Source organism: Myxocyprinus asiaticus, chromosome 27 (assembly GCF_019703515.2).
Source record: "Myxocyprinus asiaticus isolate MX2 ecotype Aquarium Trade chromosome 27, UBuf_Myxa_2, whole genome shotgun sequence".
In the NCBI taxonomy this organism is placed as follows: Eukaryota; Metazoa; Chordata; class Actinopteri; order Cypriniformes; family Catostomidae; genus Myxocyprinus; species Myxocyprinus asiaticus.
Window position 1 is genome coordinate 28,235,557 of NC_059370.1, and position 16,754 is coordinate 28,252,310.

The 16,754-nt window shown below is 36.9% G+C and overlaps 1 protein-coding gene across 5 annotated transcripts in view; it reads left to right on the plus strand.

The window, feature by feature from the left end:
* The first annotated feature begins 1,471 nt into the window (after nucleotides 1–1,471).
* Nucleotides 1,472–16,754, plus strand: part of LOC127418223 (fibroblast growth factor 13-like) — a 165,466-nt gene continuing 150,183 nt past the window's right edge. The window contains exons 1-2 of one of the 5 annotated variants that reach the window (XM_051658688.1): nucleotides 1,472–1,799; nucleotides 1,871–2,051. In XM_051658688.1, coding sequence (XP_051514648.1) covers nucleotides 2,003–2,051 — 49 coding nt within the window. In that variant the 5' untranslated portion in view covers nucleotides 1,472–1,799; nucleotides 1,871–2,002. Of the gene's footprint in view, nucleotides 1,800–1,870; nucleotides 2,052–15,887; nucleotides 16,031–16,754 lie in introns of those variants that run through there. The other 4 variants (XM_051658683.1, XM_051658684.1, XM_051658685.1 and 1 more) reach the window with 4 other exon arrangements.

A 16,754-nucleotide genomic window follows, 5' to 3' on the forward strand; every position in this document is an offset into this window, starting at 1 on the left:
CCTGTTCACAAATTACGTTTTTTTTTTTTTTTTGCTGTAGTAGGCTATTTGTACATTGGAATTACATAAAACATTTTTTTTACAGTGGTCAGAAAATTTAAAAAGGTGGGGCTATCCCATGTGGTCAAGCCTTCTAAACCTTTTTTTTTTTATTATTTTTTTTGGTTCCTTAATTATCATTTAACAGTGACAGAAAATCTACTGTCAATTAAAAGTCCTGACAGCATCTTAAGAAAGTCTTCAGCTGGTCAATTAAACTTTGAAAGGCGTCCAGCTATCCCTAAAAATAGCAAGTATGGATCCTGAAACCATTGCTTATTCAGTTTTCTTCCACTCTCAGTGCCGCAGAGTAGGCTGTAATCTGTTAGGTGATAAACGTAGAGTCTGATGTCGCTTTCCTGTGAACTCCAAATTTAAGGGGGGTATTTCAAAGTGAAACATTTCTGGTTCGATAGATATCAGAAGCTGACAAAGTGTTCAGCGGAGTCCGTGGAGAATTTTATTTGGTGGAGTTTCACGAGAGAGAAAAAGGCTGAACCGATCGGTCTGCCACAATTTATCCTTCGGCTTATAAGGTAAGAAAGATATCCTTTTTCTGCGAGACTTTGTTTCGCAATCACACGTTTAAAATCGACTGAAATTTTTTTCTGCTGTAAGACCGAATGATTTGCATTTATTTATTTATTTATTTATTTTCAAATTAGTTACGTTTTAACGGGATCGGATCAAATGACATTTAAAATTGTGCATAACTATTGTACTAGCCTACTATTCTCGCACCTTTAGAAGTAGGCTAAGCCATCAGTGCCTCAATGGAACTCAAGACACATACAGGCTGTGGCTACAGACAGGGCTACTTTAATGTTTCATAACTGTGGATTCACATGGATTTTGTCATAAGTCATTCACATTCAGTCATTTTACAGGCAAATTCTAACATCACTGATGCAGGTATAGTCTACAAATAGCCTAGTGCACACATGAACTGCGCTCATGAACTCGCTTTACTGACAAGTTGCATATTAGCCAAAGCACTTTTATTGAGTATTTGCTCTATGGAATGCGTTATTAATATCTTTACAGTTATATTAAATAAAAAAAAAAAAGACGGGGATTGGAATTTTATATGTATTTAGCTTATAAACAGCGTTTAGAAATAGGCAAGCTTAATTTCTATTTTAAAATATCTAAGCGAACTTCTAATTGCTACTACCAATAAACCGTTTCTTATTCTGGGGAGCAATCTGTTCCGTTTACACGCGATATATGTGCTAATGCCCCTGTCGAATGGATTGCGGTCAAACTACAGCATATGGTGTGCTTTACATCAATCCCAGTTTCAACATATGCTGATCGCAGACTACAGACAAGTAGTACATTCGTGAATATAGCATAGGCTATCTGTTGCAGATTCAAAAGGTGGCTCCTTAGGTTTTATCATCGTTCGCGTGCAGTGTCACAGCTGACGTCGACTGACACTCGGTGGAATCCCCTTTCCTTTCCCTCGTTCTTTTTGTTCGAGAGGATTCTTGTTTTCATCGCAACACCTCGAGCTTCGTGGTGGAGCCGTTTTCCCCATATCAGTGTGCATTAATGTAGGAGACAACGTGGAAGAGATATGGTGAGATAACCTCCTTGATAACAAAGACCACTAACGTGAAGGTCTTACCTTGCGGCTGCGTTTTATTCTGACATTGGCGGATTTACCACGCGCTTTGTAAACTCGACTTCTGTTGCCTCTATAAAGACTGACAATGTTTGACTGTATTGACGGTTGTGATGTTAAATCTCGATAGACGGTAAGAAAACCATCACTTTTGCTCTCGTAAAAAAAAATCACTTTTGTTTATTTACAATTTCTTTCTTGCAGAGCTCTTATCTCATCACCTGGCACCTTTGTTTTGGATTTGCCACAGATTTCGTAAAACGCCAGTGGGTATACACAACTGACGGATTTCGGGTTTTCGTCTAAATCGGGATCTGTACATCCAAACTGGGATCTATGAGCGGAAAAGTGGCGAAGCCTAAAGAAGAAAAGGATGCTTCAAAGGGTAAGAAGCGTGTCTTGAAACGCCTCGATTGCTGACCGTACATCACAGGTTTAAAGCGACCGTGAGCTCATTCATCTCTCACTCGTTGCAATGTTCTCCAACAGTTACGGAAATAATGGTGAAACGTCTGTCTAGGACAAACGTTTATGAGAAAATAAAGATTAGAGAAAGAGACATCATTATTATGAATTATTACCAGGCGTGCTGAGTAACAAAAATGATATAGCTACTACAAGATCATCGACCTAATAAAGAACGAAAATCATCCACATGCCATTCAGTCTATTTTAAAAATGAGATGAATGGACTGTCGCTTTAACGTAGTCTGATGGCAATAAAACCAATGCCACTGCTTGATTATCCCGTTGAAATTCCACTTTGTGTTTTCTCTCTTGCCCATTACGGTAGGTCTAAGCAACCAGCTTAATCATTAAAATATTTATCACATTTGCAATGATCTGTGCTGTGTGACGACGCTTTATCGTTTGTTTGGGTAGCTGCTGTACTGCGCAAATGACCTATTGCGTAAAACTGGCTTCTGCATGTCTCTGGAACAGCCGCGCTTCAGCGGGATGTAAACTGACCGACCATTGCCATGGAGACAGAGGGGATACAGGGTTGCCAAAGAAACCTCGAGCGATTAATTGATGTGCATGCTGTCTGTTGATGTTTTTGTTTTGTTTTGTTTTTTTGTTTTTTTTCAGTTTAAAACGACATGAATTTGCTGTTGCCCTTTGTTCCGCCTGAAGAAAATACACAGTAGTGCACAGGATAGCCCAACAAATAAACAAAACTGATAAAAAATAACCGAAAATAGATATTTCTCATGGTGTACAACACAATTCAAATAAATTAGCAAAGACATTTTATGTCTTAATAAAATATGAACATATAACGGTTATATATTAGATTTACTTTTTGTCTCTTAGATCTTTTTAGAGTCTTTTTTGCAGGTAGTAATACAGCTGTTCTGTTGCATCATTTATATAAAATTAATAATTAATGAGAAACGATGATCAAGTGAGTATATTATGAATTCTATAATGAGAAAATATTGAAACTCATGTACGTGAAAAAAGAGAGAGGAAAATATGAACTGACAGCTGGCATCATATTGTGGAAATAATTAAACAAATTTTCATGCCGTGTTTTATATTATTGTTTTTGTTTTCAATGTACAGCAGTTTTTTTTTTTTGTTTTGTTTTTTTTTTCCTTTAGGCAGCACTTTGTCAATGCATTGTGACTCATTCACTGAACATGCCAGCTTCCATCATCTTATTTGTTTTAGGCTACACATTGTGACTGCCTCTGCATCATTAAAACTTTCAGGATTTAATTAACTTCAGGTTAGTTTGTTACTAAGGAATTCATGTGTTGATGTTTCTGTATTACTTAAAGGCATAGTTCACCCAAAAATGAAAATTCTCTCATCATTTACTCACCCTCATGCCATTCCAGAAGTGTATGACTTTCTTACTTCTGCTGAACACTCATGTAATCCATACGTCTCCCGTGGTTAAATCCATATATCTTCAGAAGTGATTTGATAAGTGTGAGTGAGAAACAAATAAAAATGTAAGTCTTTTTTACTATCAGTCCCTACTTTCACATTCTTCTTTTGTTTTTGGCAGTTTGCATTCTTTGTGCATATCGCCACCTACTGGTCGGGGAGGAGAATTTATTGTAAAAAGGGATTTAAATATTGATCTGTTTCTCACCCACACCTATCTTCTTATCATATTGCTTCTGAAGATATGGATTTAACCACTGCAGCAGGCCCAGATCTAGAAATGAAACATTGGGGGGGGGGTGTGTGGAGAGTGGTGTTGCGTGAGTATGTCTTTCGTCGATGGGGGTTGTGCTAGTGATCTTCGTTCCAGTGCATTCCTTTAGGGTTAGGGTTAGCACCATGACAATACAATTCGATCCTTTGCTTCATTTTCCTTCATTTGCACAGCACCCCACTAAATAACGGCCCTGCACTGGAGTCTTATGGATTACTTTTATGTGCTTTTTGGAGCTTCAAAATTTTGGTACCCATTTATTTGGACCAACAGAGCTAAGATATTCTTCTAAAAATCTTTGTTTGTGTTCAGCAGAAGAAAGACAGTCATTCGGGTGAGCAAATGATGAGAGAATTTTCATTTTTGGGTGAACTATCCCTTTTAATACTGGATGATAATAAACCTAAGGAATCCTAAAATAAGGTGGCTGGCACCAAGATGTCCAAGAGTCTCAACAGATCAGTTCACAACCTCCCTCTCTTGGTTCTCTACCTATAATCTGTAAAAAGTATGAGCATTGTTTTGCTCTTCCACTCAACACTGTCAGTTGCACTTTTGTGTAATTGGCAAATAATATATCCATTAGTTATTAATTTAGGCAAAAACACTTTAAATACTATCGCATTTTTAATAGTATAATATTTGCTTGTTTCTTTTAAAAAGTCACCATTTCTGTTAGAGTCATAGCACAGCATTAGTGCACAATCTCTTGGCATGTTGGAGCCGTAATGCCTAGGCAGGTTGCGCACGTTTTAGTCAGATCTGCATCATATCCCATTCTCTTTTTTCTATTTCCTCTTTCCTCTTCACTCATTGTAACTGATGAAAATGTGCCCAAAATGTTAAGTTTTCATTTCTGAAACAGTGTAACTGTGTTAAGGTGTCCCACTTGGATGTGTCTAATATAGGGATTGATAAATGTCAGTGAGAATAGCTAACATTGCACTGTAATTTAGGCAGATGGTGCTGAATGCTCAAGGGCATATGACTACAGCATAGGCTAATTAGCCAGAGGATGAATGCCACAGGGCCTGGACTGGTTGAGCAGGGCTTGTAAGTCTTTCATATTTCCTTGCAGAGGAATTCAACTCCAGGCCAGATGCAGAGCCAAATCAATAGGCATCCAAAGCACAATTTAGAGAAGCTTCATTAATCACAAAGCGGCCACACATTTTTTGTGCCCTGCTCTGACACCTGCTCTAATCTTCTTGGCATTGTGAGACCCAGACTGCTGCAGTATCCAAATCCTCTGATGGCGTGTGACTGGAGCTGGGAAAAAAATTACTATCTGCCGGACACCGAGTCAAATAGATAGCTGAATGACTTGTATGTCAGGGGATGTTCAAATTGTGTTTGTACATTGCTGTTTTTCTGTAATCAAAGCTTGGTACAAGGTTAAGCAATGCCAGGAACTTAAAAGAGCAGACTGTAAACTTGTAGTTTTGATTTTCCTACCCACATCTCACCCACAAGGTGAGGGGAACCATATCATCTAACACTGTAAATTGGAAACAGAAACACTTACGTTCCTGTGAGATGAGCAGAGGCAACATAGAACACAAATTAAACATTCTCTAATGAAGGATATCATTTAATTGATGTTATTTAGTAAGCAAGCTATATTGGCCAATGCTCTCAAGGGATAGATCACCCAAAAATGAAAATTCTCTCATCATTTAATCCCCCTCATGCCATCTCAGATATGTATGTATGCAAGTGAATGGGTGGCAAATTTAGGAGCTACAAAATGCATATAAAGTCAGCATAAAAGTAATATATAAGACTCTATTGATTAAATTGATATCTTCTGAAGTGATATAATAGGTGTGGGTGAGAAACAGATTAATATTTAAGTCAGTTTTTTACCATAAATTCTTCTCCCTGCCCAGTAGGGGGCGATATGCACGAAGAATGCAAATCACCAAAAAGAAAAGAAGGACTTAAGTATCGAACTGTTTCTCACCCACACCTATCATATCTCTTCAGAAGATATGGATTTAACCACTGGAGTCTTATGGATTACTTTTATGCTGTGTTTATGTGCATTTTGGCACCCATTCACTTGCATTGCGAAGACCTACAGAGCTGAGATATTCTTCCAAAAATCTTCGTTTGTGTTCAGCAGAAGAAAGAAAGTCATACACACCTGGGATAGCATGATGGTGAATAGATAATGAGAGAATTTTCAGAATCACTTTTGATCTTTAAAAAGTCTGATTTTTGTGTATAGCTCAGATAGTTGTGTGGTTGTAATGTAAGTGTTTTCTAAAGGCTGTGTAAGGACAGCGATTTGGGGCAGTACACATTCTAGTCTGCAGCTTCCTCAGTGCTGACAAAAATCTCAGCATACAGCCCTAGAGAAAGACTCCATTTGCATTAGTGAGCTGTCACTCTGCATCTCTGCCATGCTCTCCGAAATGTTTGGGAATGTTGCAGGCCTGACTCTATAACTCTTCCCTCCACCTCAACAATGATGGCATGCTGGTGAAAGCAGCATGATTAGCACACTCTGATTGGCTGGCCATTTCTCTCTCTAGCCTGTTCCCCAGCTCCTCACAAGACACCACTGCTTGTCATAACAGCGGCCTCAAAATCTGCTTGAAAAGCGAGAGAACAATGCAGATCTCGCTTTGTTGAAGGGCGGTCATACAATTTCAAGTGCCTCTCCTCGCTTTGTCAGTTTGCCTAAACTGAGGGTAATGGTTGATATAACTGTTGTTGTTTAGTTGTAGTGGAATAAATATTCATGGTGCAATCAATATTCAAGCAGTCATAGTCATGTCACCTTCAAACAAGTAAGAGCAAAAAGTAGGTGATTCATCTTAATTGACCTCATCTGATTCATCTGACCTTAAAATCTTCAAATAGCAGTGAGCTCTGAAAGCCTTCTGATGGGAGTGGAGGTGTAAGCTACCCTCTTAGTTCCAGTGGACAGCTTTGCTTTAGATGGTGTTTATAAATGATAGATTAACATTGTTCAAATCAGAAGGTTCCAACCACGCTGTTCCTAATACAGTCCTATTTTTTTTGTCACTCTCTCTTTTCCTGCTCTTTCATTTTTCTCCAACACTTTTCACCCAGTTTCGTTTTTTGTACTGTAAGCTTTTTTATTTGAGTAATTTAGCTGTTTGATCAGAATTTGTTACAACAAAAAAGTGTCATTATAATATAAAACAATTGATAAAAAAGAAATGGTCATGAGAGAGAGAGACCCTAAATGGCCCATTGTGCTGGAATTCTCATATTGTGACATGACAGCAGTCGCATGGTAATGGTTGTAATGGGATTTACACAGCCATGCATGGGGATTAAAACCCAATCAGTCTCCCTATGTTGCACATGTAGGGCACTACTACACACTCTGTAAACTGGGAATATTCAACCTCTCAACACTTCCATTCAAGTTCCCTCTCTCCGTTTAGATTTTCTGAAGCCTTTAATTGGTGAGGATGTTCAGCATTTCAGTTTTTTTCCCCCGAATGTAACAGCAGCATGAGTGTTGTAGAATATGTTAATTAAATAACTGTATATCAGGTATTATATTCTGCTGAGTCATAATCTGCAAAATAATCATGTCCATAACCAGTTTTACAGATCTAGTTATCTGTATTGTTGGATTCTTTCATTACACTAATGGCTTGATTCAGAGGACATCTTTTATGTAGGTGTGGGATTACGAGTCAGTTCAGGATTTTGGATTACAGGTCTGAATGGAATTGTTTGAGATTTAGAAATGCATTTTCATGCCATTTGTTCTCTGTTTTATGTCATTTATGGGCACTGCTTATGTCCACTCTGGGTGTTGGAGTGCATAGGAAAATTTAGAGAACACTAACATGTACAAAATTAGCACGCTAATTTTAGCATTAAGGTAATTCAAATTAAAATCATAGCCTATAATGTTTTGCCAACACTGGCATATATAGTGATATACAAACCATGTGGCTATAGGTTGTATGGAATTGCTTTTGTTATGAACTTTGGCTCTTTGACTTTCAGTAAGACATAGCCTAATTGATAAATGTAGTAATTGTTATTAGTGGAAAATATACCTACATGTGTTCTTAGACATAAGATAGTCTGTAGGCCTAACTGATTAGAACAAAGTTATGCACAACTGCACAATGCATCAGCTTTAAGGCCTTTTTACACCAAATGCGAACCTTCTACGCAATTTCTCGCTGTGATAAACATTTTAACGGGAACAATGGATTCCTAACGAGCCCTTCACACCTGGAACAAACATTTGTGCTGAGTCGCGCACCGATAAAGCAAAGCTTTACGGCTTACGGTGAGTGTGTCCAAAAAAAATTATTCGCCTGGCGAAGAAACGACTAATAAAATTTGAGCTGTGAATCACGTGTTAGGAGCTGCTGCAGTTCCCAAAACCAGCAGAACAGGTTCCGCTAAAGCACATAAAGCTGATTTGACCATGACATTAAATGCTGAAGCAGTGAGGACGTGTGTTTCATTTGCATCAAATGCCTTAAAATGGAAACAGTTTTTTCTACCCAGGGGTTCTCTTAACATGTAAATTATATTGCTGCATCACTGCCTTGCATCCCCTTCAAAAAGCTCTCTGATCTTACATGGGTTGTCTTCATATATTGTTGTATTTTTTGCTTTGCATTTAATCTTACGTGAGTTCTCTTATATTTCTAATATAAAATATATTGCATATATATTTTTTAATACACAACTGTAACAACAACTGGATCTTAAGTGTTTTTATTTGCCAAATGTTAATAAAATTAATGACTTGCAGTGCACTGTGTCTTTGTACCAAAATGCCTTTGTATACCAAAAATGTGGTATTGTCTCCTCAAAATCGTTATTTCTCTGCGACGCGTTTTGTGTGAAAAGGCCTTTACATGAAGCAGTTGTAGGAGAGTTAAACTTTCAGTAAACACTCTTACTCCTCAGACCAAGTAAAGATCCCACAGTTACAGAAACAGTAAGTGGATTATTACTGTGATGCTGTTTGTTACACAGTATCCAGTGATCCATGGCAAGTGTGCTGACAAATATTCTCTCTCAGTGGTCACATGTGACAAACCCAACACCATGAGCAATTCAGTTCTGAAACCATCACAGCACCTTGCTGATAAATGTCCCTGTGTCAGTAACTCTCTGAGTTGGTTGTTCAGTCTCTCAGGCTGCTGTGGATATTGTGTTTTGCTTGATTACACTTCCCCCGGGCCTGAACGTTGCACCGCTTAATGGGATTTAATTTTCTGCAGCAAAGCCAACAGAAGACAAGTTGTTTATGAATTGATGGTCAGGTTTATGTTTTGTGATTGATAAGTACTTTATTTCTGTGTACTGATTTGTGAATCACAGTCATCAGATCAGGCAGGTGCCATTCCTGCATTTCAGAAGGCAATCAGTAAAAATAGTTTCAGGATGTCTTTCAGTCTACACATTCTCACGGTGGAATAGTAAGGATTCATACGACTTTTATAAATTTGGCTAATTCGTATGATATCATACGACTGCACTCTACACTACAGCCAATGACATCGCTGGACATCGTTTCCATCTAATGCGGGACAATTATTTGCTTCTGTAGCACACAACAGCTTCCTATCATGTTTACACATTCTACTGATCGGTTAGGTTTAGATAAGGGGTTTGGGTTAGGGCATAATATTAATAAGCATGTCCTTAACGCCTCGTGCGTGAAACTCACGCTTACTTCCGCAGTAGACATCCGGGCATTTGCACGTGATGAAATCGTACAAATTTATATGAACGAACTCGTACGAAATCACACAAAATAGCCAACTCATATGTACACATTCTCATGAGACTGGGTTGCTTTCAGTTCTCTTTGGTCAGAGGGAGGTATAGGATATAGGAAATGGGCTTTGGGCACAGGTTGGGATTCGGCACAGGCTGGTGAGCAGACATAAAGGATGAACAAGTTTGCAGAAGCCACCTGCCCCTTATAAAAACTGTTTATAATATTGAGCCAGTCAGCTAACTAAAAGTGGCAACGCTTCTATCCTAAGTACATTTTTACTGAATGCCACTGAAAAATGTATTTATTATTTTCAAAATAATGTAGCCTTTTTGTTTTCAGTTACAAGCTACTTTTTCTAATGAGTAGCAGCATAGAGTGGCAAACAATTAAACATGCTCTTCAATTTAGTTAGCAACATGTTGTGCAGTGGCGATGGCTTTAAGATTATACAGGAAGCACAGTTTTCCCTAAAATTTCATAAAAAGTGTGGCAATGAGGAGTTTAATATGTGTATACATGAGCTATATAAATAAAATATTACTCATTTTAGCAAATACAAGTGTAAAATGTCACACATCGCTGTCGCACTGTTTGCTCAAGTAACGCATCCCACTTTGTTCTACATGAATATGTCCATAGAAGTGGACGCTAGGCACATAGACTTAAATGGTATTCTATGACAGATAGCTGTACCATTCAAATCAATTGCACAAAACATTGATGTTCATGGACGTGAGGCTCTCAACATGTCCTCTCCTGTCGCTGTGATTCTCTCAGAGCTTATGGGAGGTTTGTGAGCACTGTTTGGATTTGCATCTTATTGCCTATTGGACATTGGGCTTTTAATCAATGTATTTTTGCCCCATCTGGAATCCTGGCTTCTCTGTATGATGATTGGTCGAGCTCTCAAATGGGCCTTACTTTGCAACAAATGGTGATGTATGTGATTGTCAGCGTATAAAAAATGTAAAAGTAACGCGGCCAAGGGCAGTTATCGTAATCTGAGGTTTACAATGTTTATTTCAGCTTTCATAATTGGTTATTTTGCCTATTTTGTGCCAAAGAAATTGCCCTGTATGAGTAGTAGTTTGAGCAGCTTTGGTAGCAACATTCCAGCAACACCTCTAACTGTGCTTCTCCATTTTTGAAAAGCACCAGCCGCCACTATATTATAACTTACAACTTTTGCAATAGGGTAGCTTGACTGCTTTAAATTATGTGTAGCTTGTAGCTTGAGAAGCTACAGTTTCAAAGTAATACTGGGCTGCAGTGTCACAAATCTGCTCAGACCAAATAAAAACTCATTAGTAATAGTCGGTGTTGATGTGATAAATGTGACAGGAAGGCCATTTGAGATGAGACATTCTCACATCAGGTGGATGGAACTCCATAACTACTATCACAGTTCACCCTCCTCTACTTCTGAGCTTGCAGTCAGTTCCCATGGGTGTCTTTCTACCTGTTCTCTCATAGTTCAACAAAGAGGTCAATAATTAAACTCCATGCTTTAATTGGTAATTCCCATTGTCTGTTGGGGTCCAGAAAGTTTGTAGCGTAGGGCTAAAGTGCAAAATGAGGTCACAGCTAATTATCAAGTGACCCGGGGGCTCGCACCTTTAACAGCACAATTGCCCTTTCATTACAGTGTGAGGCCTGAGCTAAAGGACAAGGAAAAGAAGCCTCCCGTCAAGTCCGTGCAATCCTGCTATTTAATAGTTTAGTGAGATGGTTGTTAAAGCAAATAACTGTGATTATGACTGTGTGTGTGCACATATGTGTGTCACATGTCAATAGCCTCTTTCCTAGACTCAGTTAGTGCTGAGGATTAGTCATTTGTTTGATTATGAACGATTTAAAGCTGGCCAAATTACAACCTGGGTAAGTAAGAAAGAGAGGTGATAAAACATAGCAGTGTTAGAGAAGATATAGACTACTGCTAGAAAAATGCATTATGTGGGAGCGGAGGGTGAATAGCTGTCCTCTATAAGTGGTTATCATAGCAGAACTGAGCAATGGAAATTGCACTATGGTTTTTGATTACATTGATGGGCAGTTGAGTGACAGCCACCCAATCTCCCCCACTACAAGCAGAGCCTGTTGAATCTCCCTGTGATTCTCTTTTCTAATTTGTCAGAAACTAATCTGTGCCTCCACAGTGTCCATTAAAGCTCAGTTTGAAACAGTTCTGGCCATAGCAGTCATTACCTAAATTTACACTTTTAGTATCTGGAGCCACTTCAAGCAACTCTTCTAGCCTTATTAAGCACTTAGCTGACTGGATTTCTAACAGAAAGACTTAAAGCAGTAGCTTAAATTAGCTGGTCAAAAGTCTTGCAGAGCCAGAAGTCTGGCCCACTCTGTAGCTTAAGATTCGCCAACGTAGACAAAAAGTGACCAATAACAGTTTGTTTGTTTTTACGTACCGTTTAGGGGTGGGAAAATCTGAAATCGATAATATCAATAATGGACTAAATGATCAATAATAGACTGGCGTGGAAAAACAAAACCATTTAAAAGATGTTGCAGAAGTTTCTGGGAATGGTTGTACAGAATACACCAAAGACAGTAGTGGAAAATGTGTGTAGACATTATAATGAGAATTTATGTCCATACAGAAAGTACAGATTTTTTTCTTCTCAAATATAACTCAGAAGTGGAATACAGTTCTGCTCGTGGATATCTAGTTTACTTGCTTTTAAGTGCCTCAGACAAAACTTGGAAGCACTTTATAATAACTTTCATTAATAAATCATTAACAAACATTATTTAGTGCTTAGCAGATCATTAGTTAATATATATTAAAATAGTTAGAAATATGAGATAATGCACTTGTTAATGTTAACTAATGAATTTAACTAACATTACATAATACTTAACAGACCATTAGTTCATGTCAAATAAAATACTTGTTATTAAGCTTTCATTCCTATCTGGCTTTGCAGTTTTTAACATTAATAAACTGTTTTTAAAAAATGTTACAAAATGACAAACAGATAATTTGTTAATGTACATTTGAATGCTTACAAATGTCATTAAAATTTTTCATAAATGATTTATAAATGAGCTCATGCACTTTTTTACTTTCACAAATGTTTTCAGAAATAATTCATATTTTTCACCACTTCAAACACTATTCATGTTTAAAAATTATTTATTAATATCCATCTTATTAGTAACCAACATCTGACAGTCACATATTTACTGTTTGTTTATGCATGTAAGCATGCTTTTAATATTTACACATCTTTACAAATAATGTATTAGTCATTTGTTCATATTTTTGCAATACCCAAGCTAAAGTTAAAACTATTCATACATTGTAAATATTTATAAAGGTTTACTAATGATTATTTGGTACCTTTATGGGCATTGAACTTAAAGCTACTGTAACAAAGTTTGTGTAAGAGGTGGCTTGTTAAATGTAACTGTACTTGTTACAGTAAGTACATTCTTTAAGTATTCATTTCTGCCATTACATTCCCTTGCACTATCTGTATGTAACATATGTGTATTTGTACGTGTGTGTGTGTGTGTGTGTGTGTGTGTGTATATATATATATATATATATATGTGTGTGTGTATATATATATATATGTGTGTGTGTATATATATATATATATATATATATATATATATATATATATATATATTCGTCTTATTGTATATCTCTATATATACTCTGTCTTTTTGTTGTATTATCTGTGCACTGGAAGCTTCTGTCACCAAGCCAAATTCCTTGTATGTGTAAGCATATTTGGCAATAAAGCTCCTTCTGATTCTGACATTAGTTCTTGACACAGATATGAATTCTACAGACATTAATAACACATAACAACAACAATAAGACTTACTTAGAGAGCAAAACTGTTTATTGCCTGATTAAAATATATATATTGTACTGTATCCTTAAAAAGAACATAATAATTTAACCATAAATCAAGAGAAAACAGTAAAAATTTCGAGAGATAAAAAAAAACATGTTTATTTAGCAAAGAAATGTTATACAAACAACCGTGTTACCTTTGTAGTCAAATAAAAATATATTTGTCTCTACAAATAATATAAATATAAAAAAAAACATAAAAGTCTCTATCTTGTGTAAAAGCAAATAAGAAACATTTTAATCTGGTAAGAGTTATCAAACTATAAATTCCAATTTTACTATTCAACACCCACCCCTCCCCCCAGTAGATGGGTAAATGTTGACGGTCCACCAGTCAGACAGCGTGGGGGAACAGCTACGGATTTCGTACTGCTCACATAAAGCACTTATCATTGAGCTAGACTCCTTTGAATGTTTCCTCTTTCTCCTGCGCTATGGTGGTGGATTATTCACTCTTGCTGGATCCAAGCAAGTAGAATGGCTGCTTTTATCCATGAAGCAGTGCTTTCAAAATCAGGACAAATAACCCATTTGATTATTATTACAAGCGGCAGTGCTCACGAGTCATGAGATTTTATCAACAAACGAGAGCATTGCTGAATTCCCATTGAAGTACTACACCACCCACAATCCTCCTAAAGCGAGCACGGATCCACCAATCAGATATCACAGGATGACCGCCAGCTCCAAGGTGCGAAATTCAACCACTGTTGAGCCATTTTAATTGACAGTGTATGTCAATCAATAGGCATTCATTCATTAAAAAATTTTAGTAATACAAAATACAAAACTGTATGACATACAGTATGTGATTTGATTTATTGTGATATGGCACAATTGAGTCATATCCTCCTACAACTGAGTCCTGTTTTTTTTTTATTTATTTTTTTATAAAAAAAAGATATTAAGGCAATAAACAGGTTTTCTGTCAATGCTGTTCTTGTTATTATGTGTTGTTGATGTCTGTATCAAGCATACAACAAAATTTAACAAACCACCCCTTGGACAAACTTTGTCACAGTAGCTCAAAATCCAGTGCCCTTAAAGGTACTAAATAATCATTATTAAATCTTTATAAACATTTACATTGTATGAACAGTTTCAACTTTATATTGGGTACTGCAAAAATATGAACAAATGATTAATAAATGATTTGTAAAGATGTGTAAATATAAAAAGAATGCGTACATACATTAACAAACAAGCAGTAAATGTGTTGCATTAATGAATCATTTTTAAACATGAATACTAACACAAATACTAATAAATTCTGTAAACATTTGTACATGTAAAAAAAGTGCATGACCTCATTTATAAATCATTCATGAATAAGTTTAAAGATATTTGTAAGCATTCATATATACATTAACAAATTATCTGTTCATCATTATGTATCATTTGTTAAAATCATTTATAGATGTTAAAAAGTGCAAAGCCATATAGGAATGAAAGTTTAGTATCAATTGTAAGCATTTTAATTTACATTACACAATGCTTAAAAGATCATTAGTTAATGTTAGTTAAATTTATTAGTAGACATTAACAAGCACATTATCTCATATTTCTAACTATCAAAATATACATTAACTAATGATCTGTTAAGCACAGTATAATGGTTGTAAATGATTTTTTTATTGAAAGTTATTATAAAGTGTTAACCAAAACTCTGTATATGTTTCAAAGACATGCTACCACCAACCTTATGAACTATAAGTGATTAGTCTTTCCTCAAAAGTGCTTATTGTAGCACCTCTGGCACCTTTCAATCTTTCAACCTGTAAGTATGACCATTTTGTTTCTAGGCAAACTGGTAAAACCTGTGCACACCTTGACTCCCAAAAATTGCATAGAGGGTGCGTTTCCCAAAAGCATTGTTAATGAACTATGGTCGCAAGTTTCATTGTTACCAACATAGTTCAACGATTTGCCGTTTTCCAAAACCATAGTTCCAATGAACATTCGCTAACAGCGTCACAAAGTTGTGTAGTTGAAACTACAGCTCTCCACCTGTGGTTAGAAGCATAGTTCCTTGTTAGCTTGCGTTGTCGACGTCATTGATTTCACTGCAGCTGGGGTGTGTTCTATTCAGACTTATTACCCCTATGCCCTATTGTTTTCAAACAGTGGTGATTTTAGGAGGTGGCCTGTGGTGGCCTGGGCCACCCCTGAAATCTCATTGGCCACCCTGTGGCCACCCCAGAACTGATTGGTAGTTCATCATGTTCATCAACACACGAACGAAGAACCAATAGAAACACCTGTCAATCAAAGATGACATCTCAGGTCATTTGTTGATTTAGAGCCACACTGACCCAGGGTCAGTTTTATATTTCTGACCATTATAGTAGTGGTGGGACTGAAGCTGTGTGAGCTGATCTTTGATCAGTGGGGGGAGGGGCAGGCCGCAGGTGGCCAGGCAGGTGCCGCAGGTCGCGGGCAGCGGGCGCCAGGTCTGGAGTATAATGGTCGGTCAGAAGCACGAAGCTGACACAAGCTAGCGTCTACCTCCAACTTCCAATGAGTTGACGACGTCGATTTGTTGTCAAAAAGAAAGCTGTTATTTGAGAGGTATGTTCATTTAATCTAACGTTTAATTTATCCCGAATTTCCATGTGAATGTGAAGACATTTTTCCATTGTTACAGTAGCTAGGTTAAAGAGTAAGCTAGACCCTACACCACATTCAGCAGGTTATATTTATATTGACATGAAATATGAAATGCCATGTTTTCTGATTTAATGACGGAGGTGTGTAAAGCGTTTTACAGATGTATATGTTCAATAGCTAAATTTATATATATGGCTAACCTGTGTGTGAAATGGAAGGGTTTGTGCTGTGACTGTACTTTAAATCTTTACATGAGTTATTTATGTGTATTATTGGTCAGTCAGACCAATAAAATCTTCAAAGTTTTTATACTTTATTTGACATTTTAAATATGCAGAGGCAGGGCAAATTGCACTTAAATACCGCAAATGATTTGACTAACTATTTTATTTGGTAATATCCAAAGTAACTAAAGCTATCAGAACAAGTGGAAAATAAACCTGGGTAGACACTGTAAATAGAGTTTTGTTTTTTACTGTATTCAGAGCTCAATCTGCAATTTTGGGGTTTCCAGACAGACACCTATAAGCCCTCGTAGCCAATTTCACACACTGATTTGTACCCAATTTAACAATATTTCTGCTGGACAGTGCAGTTATAGCTAATAAATGAATGAATAATTGACTGAATGATTGATTGAATTGCGCCTCAATCAGTTATCACCTGTACTTGTATCTTTTTATGA